Raw genomic sequence first — 13,938 nt, 5'->3', positions numbered from 1 at the left:
TTGGCAAGTTGCTTCTCTGGCTGTCTCTCAGTTCCCTCTATCACATGGGGGCAATCCTGGTGTCTACTTCAGAAGTTTCTGGTTTCTCGGGCTGGCTGCATGAAGTCGTGTGAAGTAGCAGCTGCAGGCGGGGACAGGTGGGCACTGTTGTTGGCAGCTTTGCTGTTCTGCTGCAGCGATGTGATGCCACTGTCACTCCTAGACGAGAGGTAAAGGATTTGTCTCATGTGCACGAATGGGTCCCGGTTCAGGCTGGGCAAGGACCTCTGGGTAGAGAGATGCCCCCTCTGGCAGGTGGGTCTCTGATCTTGGCTTTGGGGCCTCCCCTACCTGTTCTGGGTGCCTGAGAGCCAAGACAGTGCAACTCCATTGTTCTTCATACCCGTCTACCTAGAGGAAGTAGCCTCCCTGTGTCCCCTGCCACAGAAGCCAGGGCTGTGCTGGAGAGGCAGGAAGGAAACCAGCCTTCCCAGCTAATCAGCAGGGCGACAGGGAGAGGAGTCGCCGCCCAGACCTGCTGGCCACACAGTGGACAGAGCTGCACACAGAGTCACCTCATGCTCCCCCCGCAGTGGCTTCCCTTCCCCGGGAATAATGAGCAGCCGCTGAGCCGTTGCTGGGCTCAGAGCCCCCATGGGGATGGAGAGGGACACACAGTGACAGCCCAGGCTTCAGACCCGGCAGCTTCCTCAGGCTTATTTATTCAAAGCTGCACTCCTTTCCCCGCTCTTTCCCTCTGGGTTTTCAGAAAAGGTAACCCCAGCCCCTCCTGTCGAGAAAGATGGGGGCAGATGGGCCACGTTTTACACTCACTCCCAGACAGCCCCTGTCTGCCATTCCACAGCTGCACCTACTCCTAAAGGGCAGGCAGCCACCCGTCCAGCAGGTCCAGGGGTCCCGGGCAGAGTGGGTGGGCAGGCAGTGCTGGGCACAGAGCAGCGGCTGTGGCTGTGCCATCCGGCCATGCATGTCCAAACCCTGGCAGCATAGTGGTCACTGGGGGCTCTGCGGTGACAAAGGAATTGTCAAAAACACCCTTGGTGAAGAGCAGGAGCTGAGAGGGTTGCTCTTCAGAGGAGACTGTGATTCCTCCCAAAGCACAGATAGGAGTCACTTGATGGTTACTGTTTGCTGTTTGATTTTTTTTTTTTTTTTTTTTGAGTTACCATTAACTCAGAAGTGGCAACTCTTTTGACTTAGAATCTGTGAGATGCCCCAAGGGAATAGGATAATAAGAAGAAGCTTAAGGGGCCTGCTTCACCATGGAGTGACCCAGGGTGGGCTGAGACCCAGGCCTGCCTGCCTTCCCTGCCCAGAGTGACACAGGGACAGTGGAGAGGGAACACCAGTGTCAATGCAGGCTTCGCACTGAGATCACTCATGTCACAACCAACCAGTGCTGAATTCCCTTCAATTGCAGGGAAACGAGGTCTTCAGGGTTTCCATCTGAGGGTGTATGAGTTTCCTGTGTCTGCTGTAACAAATAACCACAAACTTGATGGCTGGAAAATAACAGAAACTGACTCCCCCAAATTTCTGGAAGCAGCTGGAGGGGACAATCGCTTTCCCACCTCTTCCAGCTTCTAGTGACTGGGGTTCCTCACCTGTGTCTTCATCACTCATCACTCAGGTCTCTGCCTCTGTCTTCTCTCCTGTATGTCTGTTTTAAAAAAAACCCTCTATATCTCTCTTATAAGGAGACAATATATCCCAGTACTTTGGGAGGCCAAGGCAGGTGGATCCCTTGAGCTCAGGAGTTCGAGACCAGCCTGGCCAACATGTTGAAATGTCATCTCTACTAAAACACAAAAAAATTAGCTGGGTGTGGTGGCACATGCCTATAATCCCAGCTACTTGGGTGGCTGAGGCATGAGAATCGCTTGAACCTGGGAGGTGGAGGTTGCAGTGAGCTGAGATCATGCCACTGCACTCCAGCCTGAGATCGTGCCACTGTACTCCAGCCTGCACTCCAGACCCCATCTCAGAAAAAAAAAAAAAAAGGAGACAACATAATGGCACTTAGAGCCCACCAGAATTAGTTCCTCCTCCCAAGAATCACGTCTTTTGTGATGAAAGGTAATACTCACAGGTTCCAGGGACTGGGATGGGTACATATGTTTTTGGGGACCACCATTCAGCCCACTATAGAGTGTAACAATCATGTCACACGAAGTTTATCACAACACAAGAGCACACGTGCCAAGTGTGACTAAGGTGCCTGTGTTGAGGGCTGTAGAAATCCAGAGGAGGGAGAGAGCATCTGTAGGCAGGATGGTCAGGGAGGGCTTCATGGAGGAAGTGGGCTTTGAGCAGGATAAAATTTAAATGGGAAGGGAGAGGGGGAGAATGGCATGTACAAAGATTTGGAAATAAAAATGAGATCGGTGTTTTCTTTAGTTCAATCAAGTAGATTGAACAGAAATGGATATTTTTGTAGGGAACTGGGCAAACATGAGGTTGGATAGGTAAACTGGGGCTGGGTTCAAAGGGTGGTCTTAAATACCAGGTTAGCATTTAGAACTTGATACTATATGGAGTGGGGATTTTGTTTTGTTTTGTTTGAGACAGAGTCTCACTCTGTCACCCAGGCTGGAGGGCAGTGGTGCGATCTCGGCTCACTGCAACCTTCATCTTCTAGGTTCAAGCAATTCTCGTGCCTCAGCCTCTCGAGTAGCTGGGATTACAGGCATGTGCTACCACGCCCAGCTAATTTTTTTGTATTTTTAGTACAGACAGGGTTTCACCATGTTGGCCAGGCTAGTCTCAAACTCCCGGCCTCAGGTGATCTGCCCGCCTCAGCCTCCCAAAGTGCTGGGATTATAGGTGTGAGCCACCGCACCTGGCCATACATTGAATGTTTTAAATAATTTATGATTAGGATCTGAAATAATGAATACATGTAACATTCCATGCCAGGCATATTCTAAGTACTTCATATAGATCAGACTAATTTATTTAATTCTCAAAACAGCCCTGTGACCTGGGTATAGTCATTATCCTCATTTTATAGCTGAGAGGAAACTGAGGCACAGAGAGGTTTAGTAACTTACCTGAAATTATAGAAGAAAGACAGGATATATTAACTGACTAGATTCAAGAGATCAGGAAGGATGCAGATGGTGTTTAAGTTTTTTCAAATGGGTGAATAACACTCTTGGGAAGGCAGGATCGTTTGTAGGAAAGGAAGAAGCTAAATTTAGTAATAACATAAAGAGCAAAAGCTGGGTGCATTGGGTCACACTTGTCATCCCAGCACTTTGGGAAGCCAAAGAAAAAGGGTCACTTGAGGCCAGGAGTTCAAGACCAGCGTGGGCAACATAGCAAGAATCCATCTTTACAAAAAAAATTTTTTTTAATTAGCCAGGCATGGTGTTACATGCCTATAATTCTCCGCCTACTCAGGAGGCTGAATCTGGAGGATCACTGAGGCCCAGGAGTTAGAGGCTGCAGTGAGATATGATGGCACCACTGCATTCCAGCCTGGGCAACAGAGTAAGTCTCTGTATCTAAAAATAATAATAATAACAACATAAATAATGTCTTAGGATAGGAACTTGTTTTATCCACGGTAGTTCATCATTGTACAGATGAGAAAACTGAGGCCCAGAGAGCTTGAATACTTTGTCTAAGATCATCTATCTGGATATACACATGTCAAGTTTAAGTTGGTGGCATAATATATAAGTGATGGTAAATACTAGGCTAGCGTTTAGAGCTTGATACTATATGAAGTATACTGTGGAATATAGTATTCTGTGAGGAATTGGTGAGGTGCCTGGGTGCTACCTCATCCCTGAATTCCTTTCCCCAGAATTTACCTGAAGGGCTCGTGGAAGTCACCTGAAAGGATGTTGTCATGTGGGTGTGTGTGTTAGTGTGTTCTCATGCTGCTTATAAAGACATACCTGAGACTGGGTAATTTATACAGGAAAGAGGTTTAGTGAACTCACAGTTCCACATGGCCTCATAATCATGGTGGAAGGCAAAGGAGAAGCAAAGGCACATCTTACATGGCGGCAGGCAAGAGAACTTGTGCAGGGGAACTCCTTTTTATAAAACCATCAGATCTTGTGAGACTTATTCATTACCATGAGAACAGATGGGGGAACCACACCCATGATTCAGTTATCTCCACCTGGCCTCACCCTTGACACCTGGGGATTATTATAATTCAAGGTGAGATTTGGGTGGGGACACAGCCAAACCATATCAGTGTGCCTAGAGCACCTTACAGCTCTGCAACACGTTAAGTGCTGTTTTGATCATTCTAGTTGGTCGTGTCCCGCCTGGAAGAAGCAGGCCAGGAAGTAGTCAGGACCTGATCTGGAACCTTGTAATATGCTGGGAATGTGAACAGTTCCCACTGGAATCATCCAGTGTTCTCAAGAACTCAGATCTGGGTGCTGGAGCCACAAAGCACTGACTGAGAGCTCCTCTCCTCTCTTCCCTAAGTCTTTAGAACCAGTGCTTTCCTTTCCTTGCTAAAGCACATGGCTGAATCCCAGGTTTCTAAGCCCAGTTGGTGTTGGAAAGACTGTCCTATTAGCTCTGTGAGTGGTGCCACTGAGAAGTATATGTTAAGGAGGGATGTTTGCAAGGAGATTTTATTTGTCAGGTATCAGGAGAAATAAAAGCTTACAGGAACAATGGAAAAAGAGTTTGAGATACAAAAAGAAAAAGAAAAGAGAGAAACTATTTGAGTGAGCAAAGTTAATTATGGGCTAAGAGAAAGTCAGTCTTAGATGTAATGACCTCCCAGGGCCAGGACGGCTGATGGCCCACAAGAGGCTAATTCTGACAAACCCAGGGAGCACAGGGCTGCCTTGCTCACGTGGCCTTTGGGCTCCTGCCCAGGTTGTCCAATAGAATGTGATTGGGCTACAAGCTGCCTTTCTGGCCTTGCTCCCAGTCCGATCCCTGCAAAGCTCCACAAATGTTTACAGCACCAGTAATTGGCAAATTATACTCAGCGGGATTCTGTAAACATCCCTTCAAAGCACATAAGAGCAGATTGCTTTCTGCTTGCCCAGCAACTTTCTCTAAAGGAGTTTAAGAAACTTTCAGAACAATGTAGTATATTAATCACTGTCACATCAGCGGGGGATATTGTCTTCATTTGCAAGATCAGGAAATCAACGGGCTGATGCCACAAATTGTTTTAAATCAACTGTACAGAAAATAAAAGACTCAGTGCCTGAATCAATCAGGACAGGCTAGGTTATGCTGCAATGACAAACAACCCCCAAAGTCTCTGTGACTTAAACAGTGAAACAATGACATGTATTTCTCACTCTCACTACATGCCCATCCATCAGCTCTCACTCTCATTGACAGAGCAGCCACCTTCTGGGCTGTTGCCAGTCACCATGACAGCAGAAAAAATGTGTGTGGCTTTAAAAGCAGCTAAGAGTCAGGAGTTGTAACCTCAACATCTTCTGGGATCTATTTTCTCCCTCTTCACAGCCTTTATTTCTCCATTTGTAAATTGCAAGTAACAAATGTAGGCTTTTCTTCCTGGAAATTGATACATATGGTCTATAATAACTGTTGTGTAAAGTAATGGGACTGACCTTTTAAATTTTTTAACAAAAGATACACATCCAGATAGGTACAATTGTTGAAAAAGTTTATTTGAAAGGATGAAGTTTGTTCCAGCCAGGCAGCTACTGCTCAGAGCCTTTTCCTTGACTTCCATTTATGAGTCACCAAGAAAACTTGTTTTCTTATTGTAGTGTGACAGGCTAAATCAGAGAGACATATCACCATGGTAAGGCAAAAACTCAGTCTCCACAAGGCTTCCATGGTAATATCCATTACTCTGGTGAATTCTTCACTGTGTTAAGCCATCTCTTTATTCTGCAGACTCAGAAACCTGATTTTTCATTCTCAGGGGAAGACTCACATTAACCAAGTTCAAAGTACTGATGTATAAATCCATAATGTGAGTGCACTGGTTTCAAGTGAGTCATATAGCCCTCACTCAGCCAGAGCCCTTGAGGCATGATCCTTAGGCTCTCACCCTGGAAGCAGGGTCAACAGAGATAGGGTGGCAGAGGGATTACACATGTGGGCTTTGAAACTATCAGACCTCCTTTCCCCCTTTTTCCTTTTTTTTAATTGTGTCAAAATATATGTAACACCAAACTTACCATTTTAACCATTTTCGTATGTGCAATTCAGTGGCATCAAATGCATACACAATGTTATGTAACAATCACTAATATTTCCAAAACTTTTTCATCATCCAGTACAGAAATGCTGTAACCATTAAGCAGTAACCACCCATCTGCCACCACCTCAGCCCGTGACAACCTCTATTCTATTGTCTCTATGAATTTGCCTGTTTAATTACCTCATCTAAGTGCAATCATACAATATGTGTCCTTTTGTGTCTGGCTTCTTTCACTTAGCATAATGTCTTCAGGTTCTATCCACATCAGAATTTCATTCTTTTTTAGGGCTAAATAATATTCCATGCTGTGTATCTGAACCTTGTTTTGAATCCCAGCTTGGCTGTGAGACCCAGGACAACCTGCCTGGTATCTCTCAGTTTCAGAATCTTCTTTGGCAAAAGAATAATAATCTCTATTCTGGATGATAATGAGATCGTATATGAGGGACATATCCAGGATGTAGCTGTTCCTTGGGAGGCATGGAATTAGGGGAGTTCAACGTAATACGATCAGCTAAAGTAACCCCAGGCCTCCATTTCTGCCACATAAAAGGCCTTACCACCCAGTAAGGGACCCAAATATTCAACACCTATTGGCGAAGATCACATTTGCTTCCTGGGTTCATCTCCCTTCCCCAACTGCCCCTCCCACCCTGCCTCCACTCACCCCCTTCCATTCAGGCCCAACCATTCTATTGAGTGATGAATATATGTTCTCGATAAACTATGCCAGCACTGGGAATCATTCTTTCTCTTTCTGGGCAAACTTATGTATCTCTGATCAAATCTGCTGAGACGTAGGCTTTAAAGTTTAGCTCTCTTTTTTCTCTTTTTCTCTCTTTCTCTCTTTCTTTCTCTTGCTGTTTTTCTCTCTCTTTCTTTTTCTATCTCTCTCTCTCTTTCCCTTTCTTTTTTTTTTTTTTTTTTTTTTGAAACAGGGTCTCACTCTATCGCCCAGGCTGGAGTGCAGTGGCATGATCATAGCTCACTGCAGCCTCAATTTCCTGGACTCGAGTAATCCTCCTGTCTGAGCCTCCTGAATAGCTAGGACTAGTCCCAAGTGCATGCCATCATGCCTGGCTAATTTTTAAATTTTTTTTGTAGAGATGGGGTCTTGCTATATTGCCTCTGGGCTTAAAGGATCCTCCTGCCTCAGCCTCTGAAAGTGCTGGGATTATAGGCAAGAGCCACTGTGCCCAGCCTTAAAGTTAAAATCTCAAAAAGAACAAAATCTTATTTTTATTGTTTTCAAGTTTGGACCAGACCTCTCACCATAATCCCCAAGAACCCACAATAATTACTTGGTAGTCACACTTCATTTTATGAAACTGGGTTGACCAGGCATAATCACCCATTTCTCCTCCTCTATTTCTGTTCACTAGACTTGACTTTAAGTGACTTTTGGCATTTGAAAAAAAAATCAAATCCATCCTCGAGCACAAGAAGATTTATCACCAGTGAAAATGTGTTGACAAATCTGACACAAGCTTCAAGGGCAAACCCAAAAGATTATCAAAAATGTTTTAAGAAATGGCAAGCATCAGAGAAATACGGTGACTACTTTGAAAGGGGTAGCAATCATTTGGACAGGTAAATTATATCACAGACTGTCCCTAACCTATGATGGTCTGACTTATGATTTTTCTACTTTACACTGGTGCAAAAGCAATGCACTTTTAGTAGAAACTGTACTTCCAGTTTTGAATGTTGATCTTTTCCCAGGCTAGCAGTATGCGGTACAACACGCTCTGGCAGGGCTGCTCAGCCGTACAGTCACAAGAGTAAACAACTGATAGTCTACAATGTACTGAAGTCAATAAAGTACATGAGCCATTCAACACTCTATGATAAAACAGGCTTGACATTAGATGATTTTGCCCAACTGTAGGCCAGTGGCAGTGTTTAGAGCACCTTTAAGGTAGGCTAGGCTAAGCTGTGATGTTTGGTGGGTACAGTGTATTAAATGTATTTTCGATTTACAATATTTTCAACTTCCAGTGAGCTTACCACGATGTAGCCCCATCATAATTTGAGGAGCATCTGTACATTGCAATTTATTTACTTATTATTTATTTATTTATTTATTTTTATTTTGAGACAGTCTCGCTCTGTTGCCAAGGCTGGAGTGCAGTGACGTGATCTCTACTCACTGCAACCTCCGCCTCCCAGGTTCAAGAGTTCTCCTGCCTCAGCCTCCCAAGTAGCTGGAATTACAGGCACACGCCACCACGCCCGGCTAATTGTTTTATTTTTAGTAGAGACAGGGTTTTGCCATGTTGGCCAAGCTGGTCTCAAACTCCTGACCTCATGCAATCTGCCCACCTCGGCCTCCCAAAGTGCTGGGATTACAGGCGTGAGCCACGGAGCCGGGCCAGTACATTGCAATTTTAAAAGCAGCCACACTACCTCACAGTCACAAGTGATCCAGCATAGGCTTTGTTATTGGGCAGACGAATACTTCCTGGGGGTGGAGCTAGTGCTGGCCACAGCCCATGGCAAACACAGCATTTACCGGAAGCTTCAAGAGCGCCCATCTTGCGTTCTACTTCGTAATTCATCAGCGACGTTCTGAGATGTGCCACGTTTACTCCACTGCGTTCTCCCAGAGTAGACGTTCCACCAGGAGTGAAGGAGGGTCCGACGTATCACCTTGAATTTCCTGTTGGTTACAGAGATTGCTTTTTCACTTTTTCAAAATTCAGTATGAATGGAAGTATAGACTATGAGGTGGTATTGATTTATCACGTTGGATTCTCCTGTCGATTCCTGTCTGCTGGGGAGGAAGCTTCAAACCCTCTCTTTCAGTTTAAGTGGTTTTCATCGTGAATTGATGGTCATCTAGGCCCTGAGGCTGCCACCCAGGAGCCTAGGAGTGAGACAGAAAAGGGTGGAGCATCTTCTTTGGCTTTTTAAACTTAGCGCTAGCTCCTATTCCGTGTCCCTGATAAAAGTCTAAGGTCCTTATGGGCCTGTGCCGTGCCTTGCTTATTTTTCTGTCTCCTACAGGGCAGTGCCCTGTACATAGTAGGCATTCAATAAATAAATGTCTGTTGTATTAAACAGTCATTTCAAGATCAGGGTGCCAGCATAGTTAGCTCCAGGTGAGGGCCACCTTCTCACCTTGGCCCCACATGGCAGAGAGAGGAAGCAGGCTCTCTGGTGTCTCTTCTTATAAGGACACGAATCCCATCTTGGGGGCCCCACCCTCATAAACCCATTTAAACCTAATTGTCTCTCAAAGGTCCCATTTCCAAATACCACTGGATGTCAGAGCTTCAACACACGCATTTTGGGGAGATATAATTCAGTCCATAGCAGTACCCAAAAAGTGAAATAAGAAACCAACTGTTGGCCAGGTGCAGTGGCGCACGCCTGTAATCCCAACACTGGGAGGCTGAGGCAGGCAGATCATGAGGTCAAGAGATTGAGACCATCCTGGCCAACACAGTGAAACCCTGTGTCTACTAAAAATACAAAAATTAGCTGGGCATGGTGGCGCGTGCCTGTAGTCCCAGCTACTTGGGAGGCTGAGGCAAGAGAATCACTTGAACCCAGGAGGCAGAGGTTGCAATGAGCCAAGATTGCGCTGCTGCACTCCAGCCTGGTAACAGAGCGAGACTCCATCTCAAAAAAAAAAAAAAAAAAAAAAAAAAAAAAAAAACCCAACAGATAATGAAATAACTTTCCTAATATCTGGTGAGTGTGCTTGGAATGGAGTAATTTTCATAAAGGCAATGTATTTTCAAATGCATGACCTGGAAGCTAGTTTAGAAATAACTTTTCTCTTCTGGCCCCATATCCCCATCAGACAGCCTTTCCCTCCCTCCCCCACTTCAGTGCCTGGTGTTCTGTGGTCATTTCAGTAGTAACAGACCAAGGTGAATAACATGTTAACAATACAAACATCTACCATGACTTTATGCCTAACGCTCTGGTGTGCTTCTTTAGACTGGCAAATATCTTTCTTTCTTTTTTTTTTTTTTGAGGCAGAGTGTCACTCTGTCACCCAGGCTGGAGTGCAGTGGCATGATCTTGGCTCACTGCGACCTCTGCCTCGCAGGTTCAAGCGATTCTCCTTCCTCAGCCTCCCAAGCAGCTGGGCTTACTAAAAATACAAAAATTAGCCAGGTGTGGTGGTGCACGTCTGTAATCACAGCACTTTGGGAGGCTGAGGCAGGTGGATCACCTGAAGCCAGGAGTTAGAGACCAGCCTGGCCAACATGGTGAAACCCCATCTTTCCTAAAAATACAAAAAAAAAAAAAAAAATTAGCCGTGCGTGGTGGCATATGCCTGTAATCCCAGAGGCTGAGGCATGAGAATCGCTTGAACCCGGGAGGCAGAGGTTGCAGTGAGCGAAGATCATGCCACTTCACTCCAGCCTGGATGACAGAGCGAGACTCCATCTCAATTAAAAAAAAAAAAAAAAAAAAAACCCTTCTAGGAAACAAAACAGAAGGTCTCTATCTGTTGATGACCCTTGACTTGGCTGTGTGCTCATCAGTGTCATTGTCTATTTGTTTGGGTTTATAAAAATCATTTGCTTCAAAATACTTGAGCTTTGTGACATTTCATTGAAAAAATTATGGAAACCTGAGATTGCATATTTTAGGGAAAGCAGTCTCTCATCACTTACCCTTCTTCCATTGTATTCTCCTTGCAGCCCAAGCTGTTGGCCAAGGAGCTTCTTGACCTTGTGGCTTCTCACTTCAATCTGAAGGAAAAGGAGTACTTTGGAATAGCATTCACAGATGAAACGTAAGTACTGCCTTGAGCCGTCACAGCCCGAAGGGGAAGTCAGTGCAGAACCCGAAACTGCTCCACTCCAGTTGTCAGCAGCAAAATCAGCTGCAGACCACTTGGGTCCCAGTGGCAGGTCTGGGGTCAGTCCAAGTTCATCATCTGAATTTCAAAGGCCTTCTGGTCATGCCTGGTACAGCCAAAGGATATAATTAGGGTGATGCTAATATTATAAAATTATTAGGTAAACTAGTTCTTCTAATCAAGCAGGTTTGTGTTCAGACTGAAATGTTTATTTTTTTTTTAAGTGGATCTCTGTGGGTTTGTTTTCTATTTAAGTTAAATGAAAACTTCTGGAAATGAAACATTTCTCTCTACTGTTGGGATAACAATAACAGGAAGTGAATTTGATGATAAATTCAAAATGAAAATAACCTGTGCAGTTTCAGTATCTAAACTGAAATAAAGCGACTGTGAAAATAAAAAATTCAGATCACCAATCTGATGAGAAGAATATTTGCTTTCAAGGGTCTTTTCAGTTTGGCTTTATAAAGTGGTGTTTTGTAATACAAGTAAGGAAAATCTTTACTAAAATTTCCATTTTCTTTTTAATGTACTGTTATCAAAAGGGTATGGTGAATACCTGTATAGATTTCTAGATAAAAATGAGCTATTCTAAGAAAATAGTTCGTAATTTTCTTTCCTCTGTGCACACACGCAGTCACAAACACACGCACACACACACTCTCTCTCTCTGTCTTCCAGATCTTCAGAATTACAGAGATGATTTCTAAACTACTAAAAGATCGGTGTTAGGTTTAGGGGCCAGGCAAGACAGTACAGGGGAGCCCAGGCCCCGGGGATCAGGTGGTGCCACTGAAGCAAGAGCAGGTGGGCACCCACATGGGCCAGTGAAAGAGGCAACCAGATGTCCCTGCACATGGCTACACTTGGCCTTGGCGAGCTGCAAGTGGACAGGGTGGTCCTATGACTTATTATCCAAATTGAGACACTGAACAAAAAGGGGTGTCATTGGGACTGTCTTGGGCAAACTGGACCATCTGGTCACTCTGTAAATCAGGGTTATTTCAGGCTGTGGTGTGTTCAGAGAGCAGGCAGCAGGAGCAAAGCCACATCGTCCTCAAGAAAGCTGGGAGGAGCAAGGTCGGCCCCTAGTCCTGGAGCCCTCAGGGAACTGGAACGCAGGTGGGAGTGGCTGTCGGTGGGCAGGAGGAATCGCAGGCAGGGCCAAGTAAGCCCAGCTGGGAAAGGTTCAGGGCTGTGGGGGGAAGCACCCAGCACTACAATTTTTTAAAAGCTGTTAAACAAATGCACATGTAGAACAATTACTTTTACAAATGTAGATTATTCTCTCCCTTTTCTCCTGAGAATCACTGTAAACCACTTAAATTGCTGTTGAGACTATTTTCACTAATCAGAAGGAAACCCTAAGTTTCAATTAATCATAGCCCCATTGTTCACATTTCCCATGTAAGTTTACTAAAAGATCCCATGAACTCTAGAGGAGCCCTGATTAGGCTTCCCTTTTGAATAAACAAGAATTGAAAAATGAGCGTGTGATCCTGAGCTGAAGGGGAAGATGATGTGCGTCTGCAGAACATTTCAGATCACTGCCCTAACAGCGATGACTGGCAGGAATCGGACCTAGGTAGAAAGGCACTCTTCTCCCAGGAGGGTTGAGAGCACCAAAGCCACACATCACAGCAGGGGGTGCACACACCCAATTTCAGCTTCCCCATCCAGCTAGGCTGGTACGCTCCAGGTCTGAGCACTCCCGGCTGTCCGTGCTGACCAGGAAAGCATGTGCGTGCGTGCGTGCGTGCGTGCGTAGAAGCCAGGCCGGATAAAAGTGTCTTGTCCCCTCTAGTAGTGGAGCTGGCTTCGTGGAGGCTCTGTGGGAGGCAGTGATGAAGAGGAGTGAGCCATCCTTCTGACATGATCCAGAGAAAGTGCAGCCATTTCCATCACCTGCCCCAAGTCTAGGTGGGAGGGTCTCTCCGGCCACAGAAGGAGTGGCGGCCAGCCAGCTGGAGGCCACTGGAAAACCACTGGAGCTGGCAAAAGATTTCTGACAAAGAACTGGCAGATGTGCCTGGTGCACCAGGGGAAAGGGCAGGTGTCAGGAGCCCAGAGGAGGTGAAGAGCTGGCACCTTCAAGGCTGGACAGTGGGGAGGCTATGACTCAGGGGCTGTCAGTCCTGGCGGGACAACGCCAGGGCCAACAGACATTGTGAGTGCCTCTTTGTTCATCTGAACTTTTCTCCTTTTCCTGGTAGGAAAGAAGAACAAAAGCTCCCCCTGCAAAATAGTGCCCTTGGGTGTTCACCTGCTCTGGCTTGGTGATTCCTAGGTAGTAGCACTAGCCTTACAGTACTACATCCCCCGGCCTTGCTCTCTATCACGGGACACTACAGCAAAATTGTTTTAGAACCGTGTTTTCTAATTCTGCATGTGTATTGTGAGCATGTGTGTGTCTGTGCTTTATACAGGTGCTACACTGTGTGTTTTATAGTAAAATGCAATCGTAGTTCCATTCTTTATGACAGCCTGTGGTGTATCACATGTATTTGTCTATTTCCTAATGCAAATAAAACAAGGCTAACATGTGGAAAGCACTTATAAACTGTAAAGTGCCGTACAAGTGCAAGATACTCTTACCAGCAGCATGATTGTTCCTGAGAGTAGAATTTCTAATAGTAGGCTGGGCACGGTGGCTCACACCTGTAATCCCAGCACTTTGGGAGGCCGAGGAAGGCAGATCACTTGAGGTCAGGAGTTCGAGACCAGCCTGGCCAATATGGTGAAACGCTGTCTCTACTAAAAATACAAAAATCAGTCAGACATGGTAGCATGCGCCCATAATCCTACCTGTTTGGGAGGCCGAGGCAGAAGAATCGCTTGAACCCGGGAGGCAGAGGTTGCAGTGAGCCGAGATTGTGCCACTGCACTCCGGCCTGGGCAACAGAGTGAGACTCCTTCTCCAAAAAAAAAAAAAAAAAAAAAAAGA

General features: G+C 45.5%; 1 protein-coding gene across 3 annotated transcripts in view; it reads left to right on the top strand.

Annotated features, from left to right (window-relative positions):
* Positions 1-13,938, top strand: part of FRMD4A (FERM domain containing 4A) — a 688,034-nt gene that overhangs the window by 510,765 nt on the left and 163,331 nt on the right. For all 3 annotated transcript variants that reach the window (XM_030819299.1, XM_030819297.1, XM_030819298.1), the window contains one exon: positions 10,834-10,928. In XM_030819299.1, coding sequence (XP_030675159.1) covers positions 10,834-10,928 — 95 coding nt within the window. The remainder of the gene's footprint in view (positions 1-10,833; positions 10,929-13,938) is intronic.

The sequence above is a fragment of the Nomascus leucogenys genome, chromosome 9 (assembly GCF_006542625.1).
Source record: "Nomascus leucogenys isolate Asia chromosome 9, Asia_NLE_v1, whole genome shotgun sequence".
NCBI classification, from domain to species: Eukaryota; Metazoa; Chordata; class Mammalia; order Primates; family Hylobatidae; genus Nomascus; species Nomascus leucogenys.
This window is presented reverse-complemented; position numbering and strand designations above follow the sequence as displayed.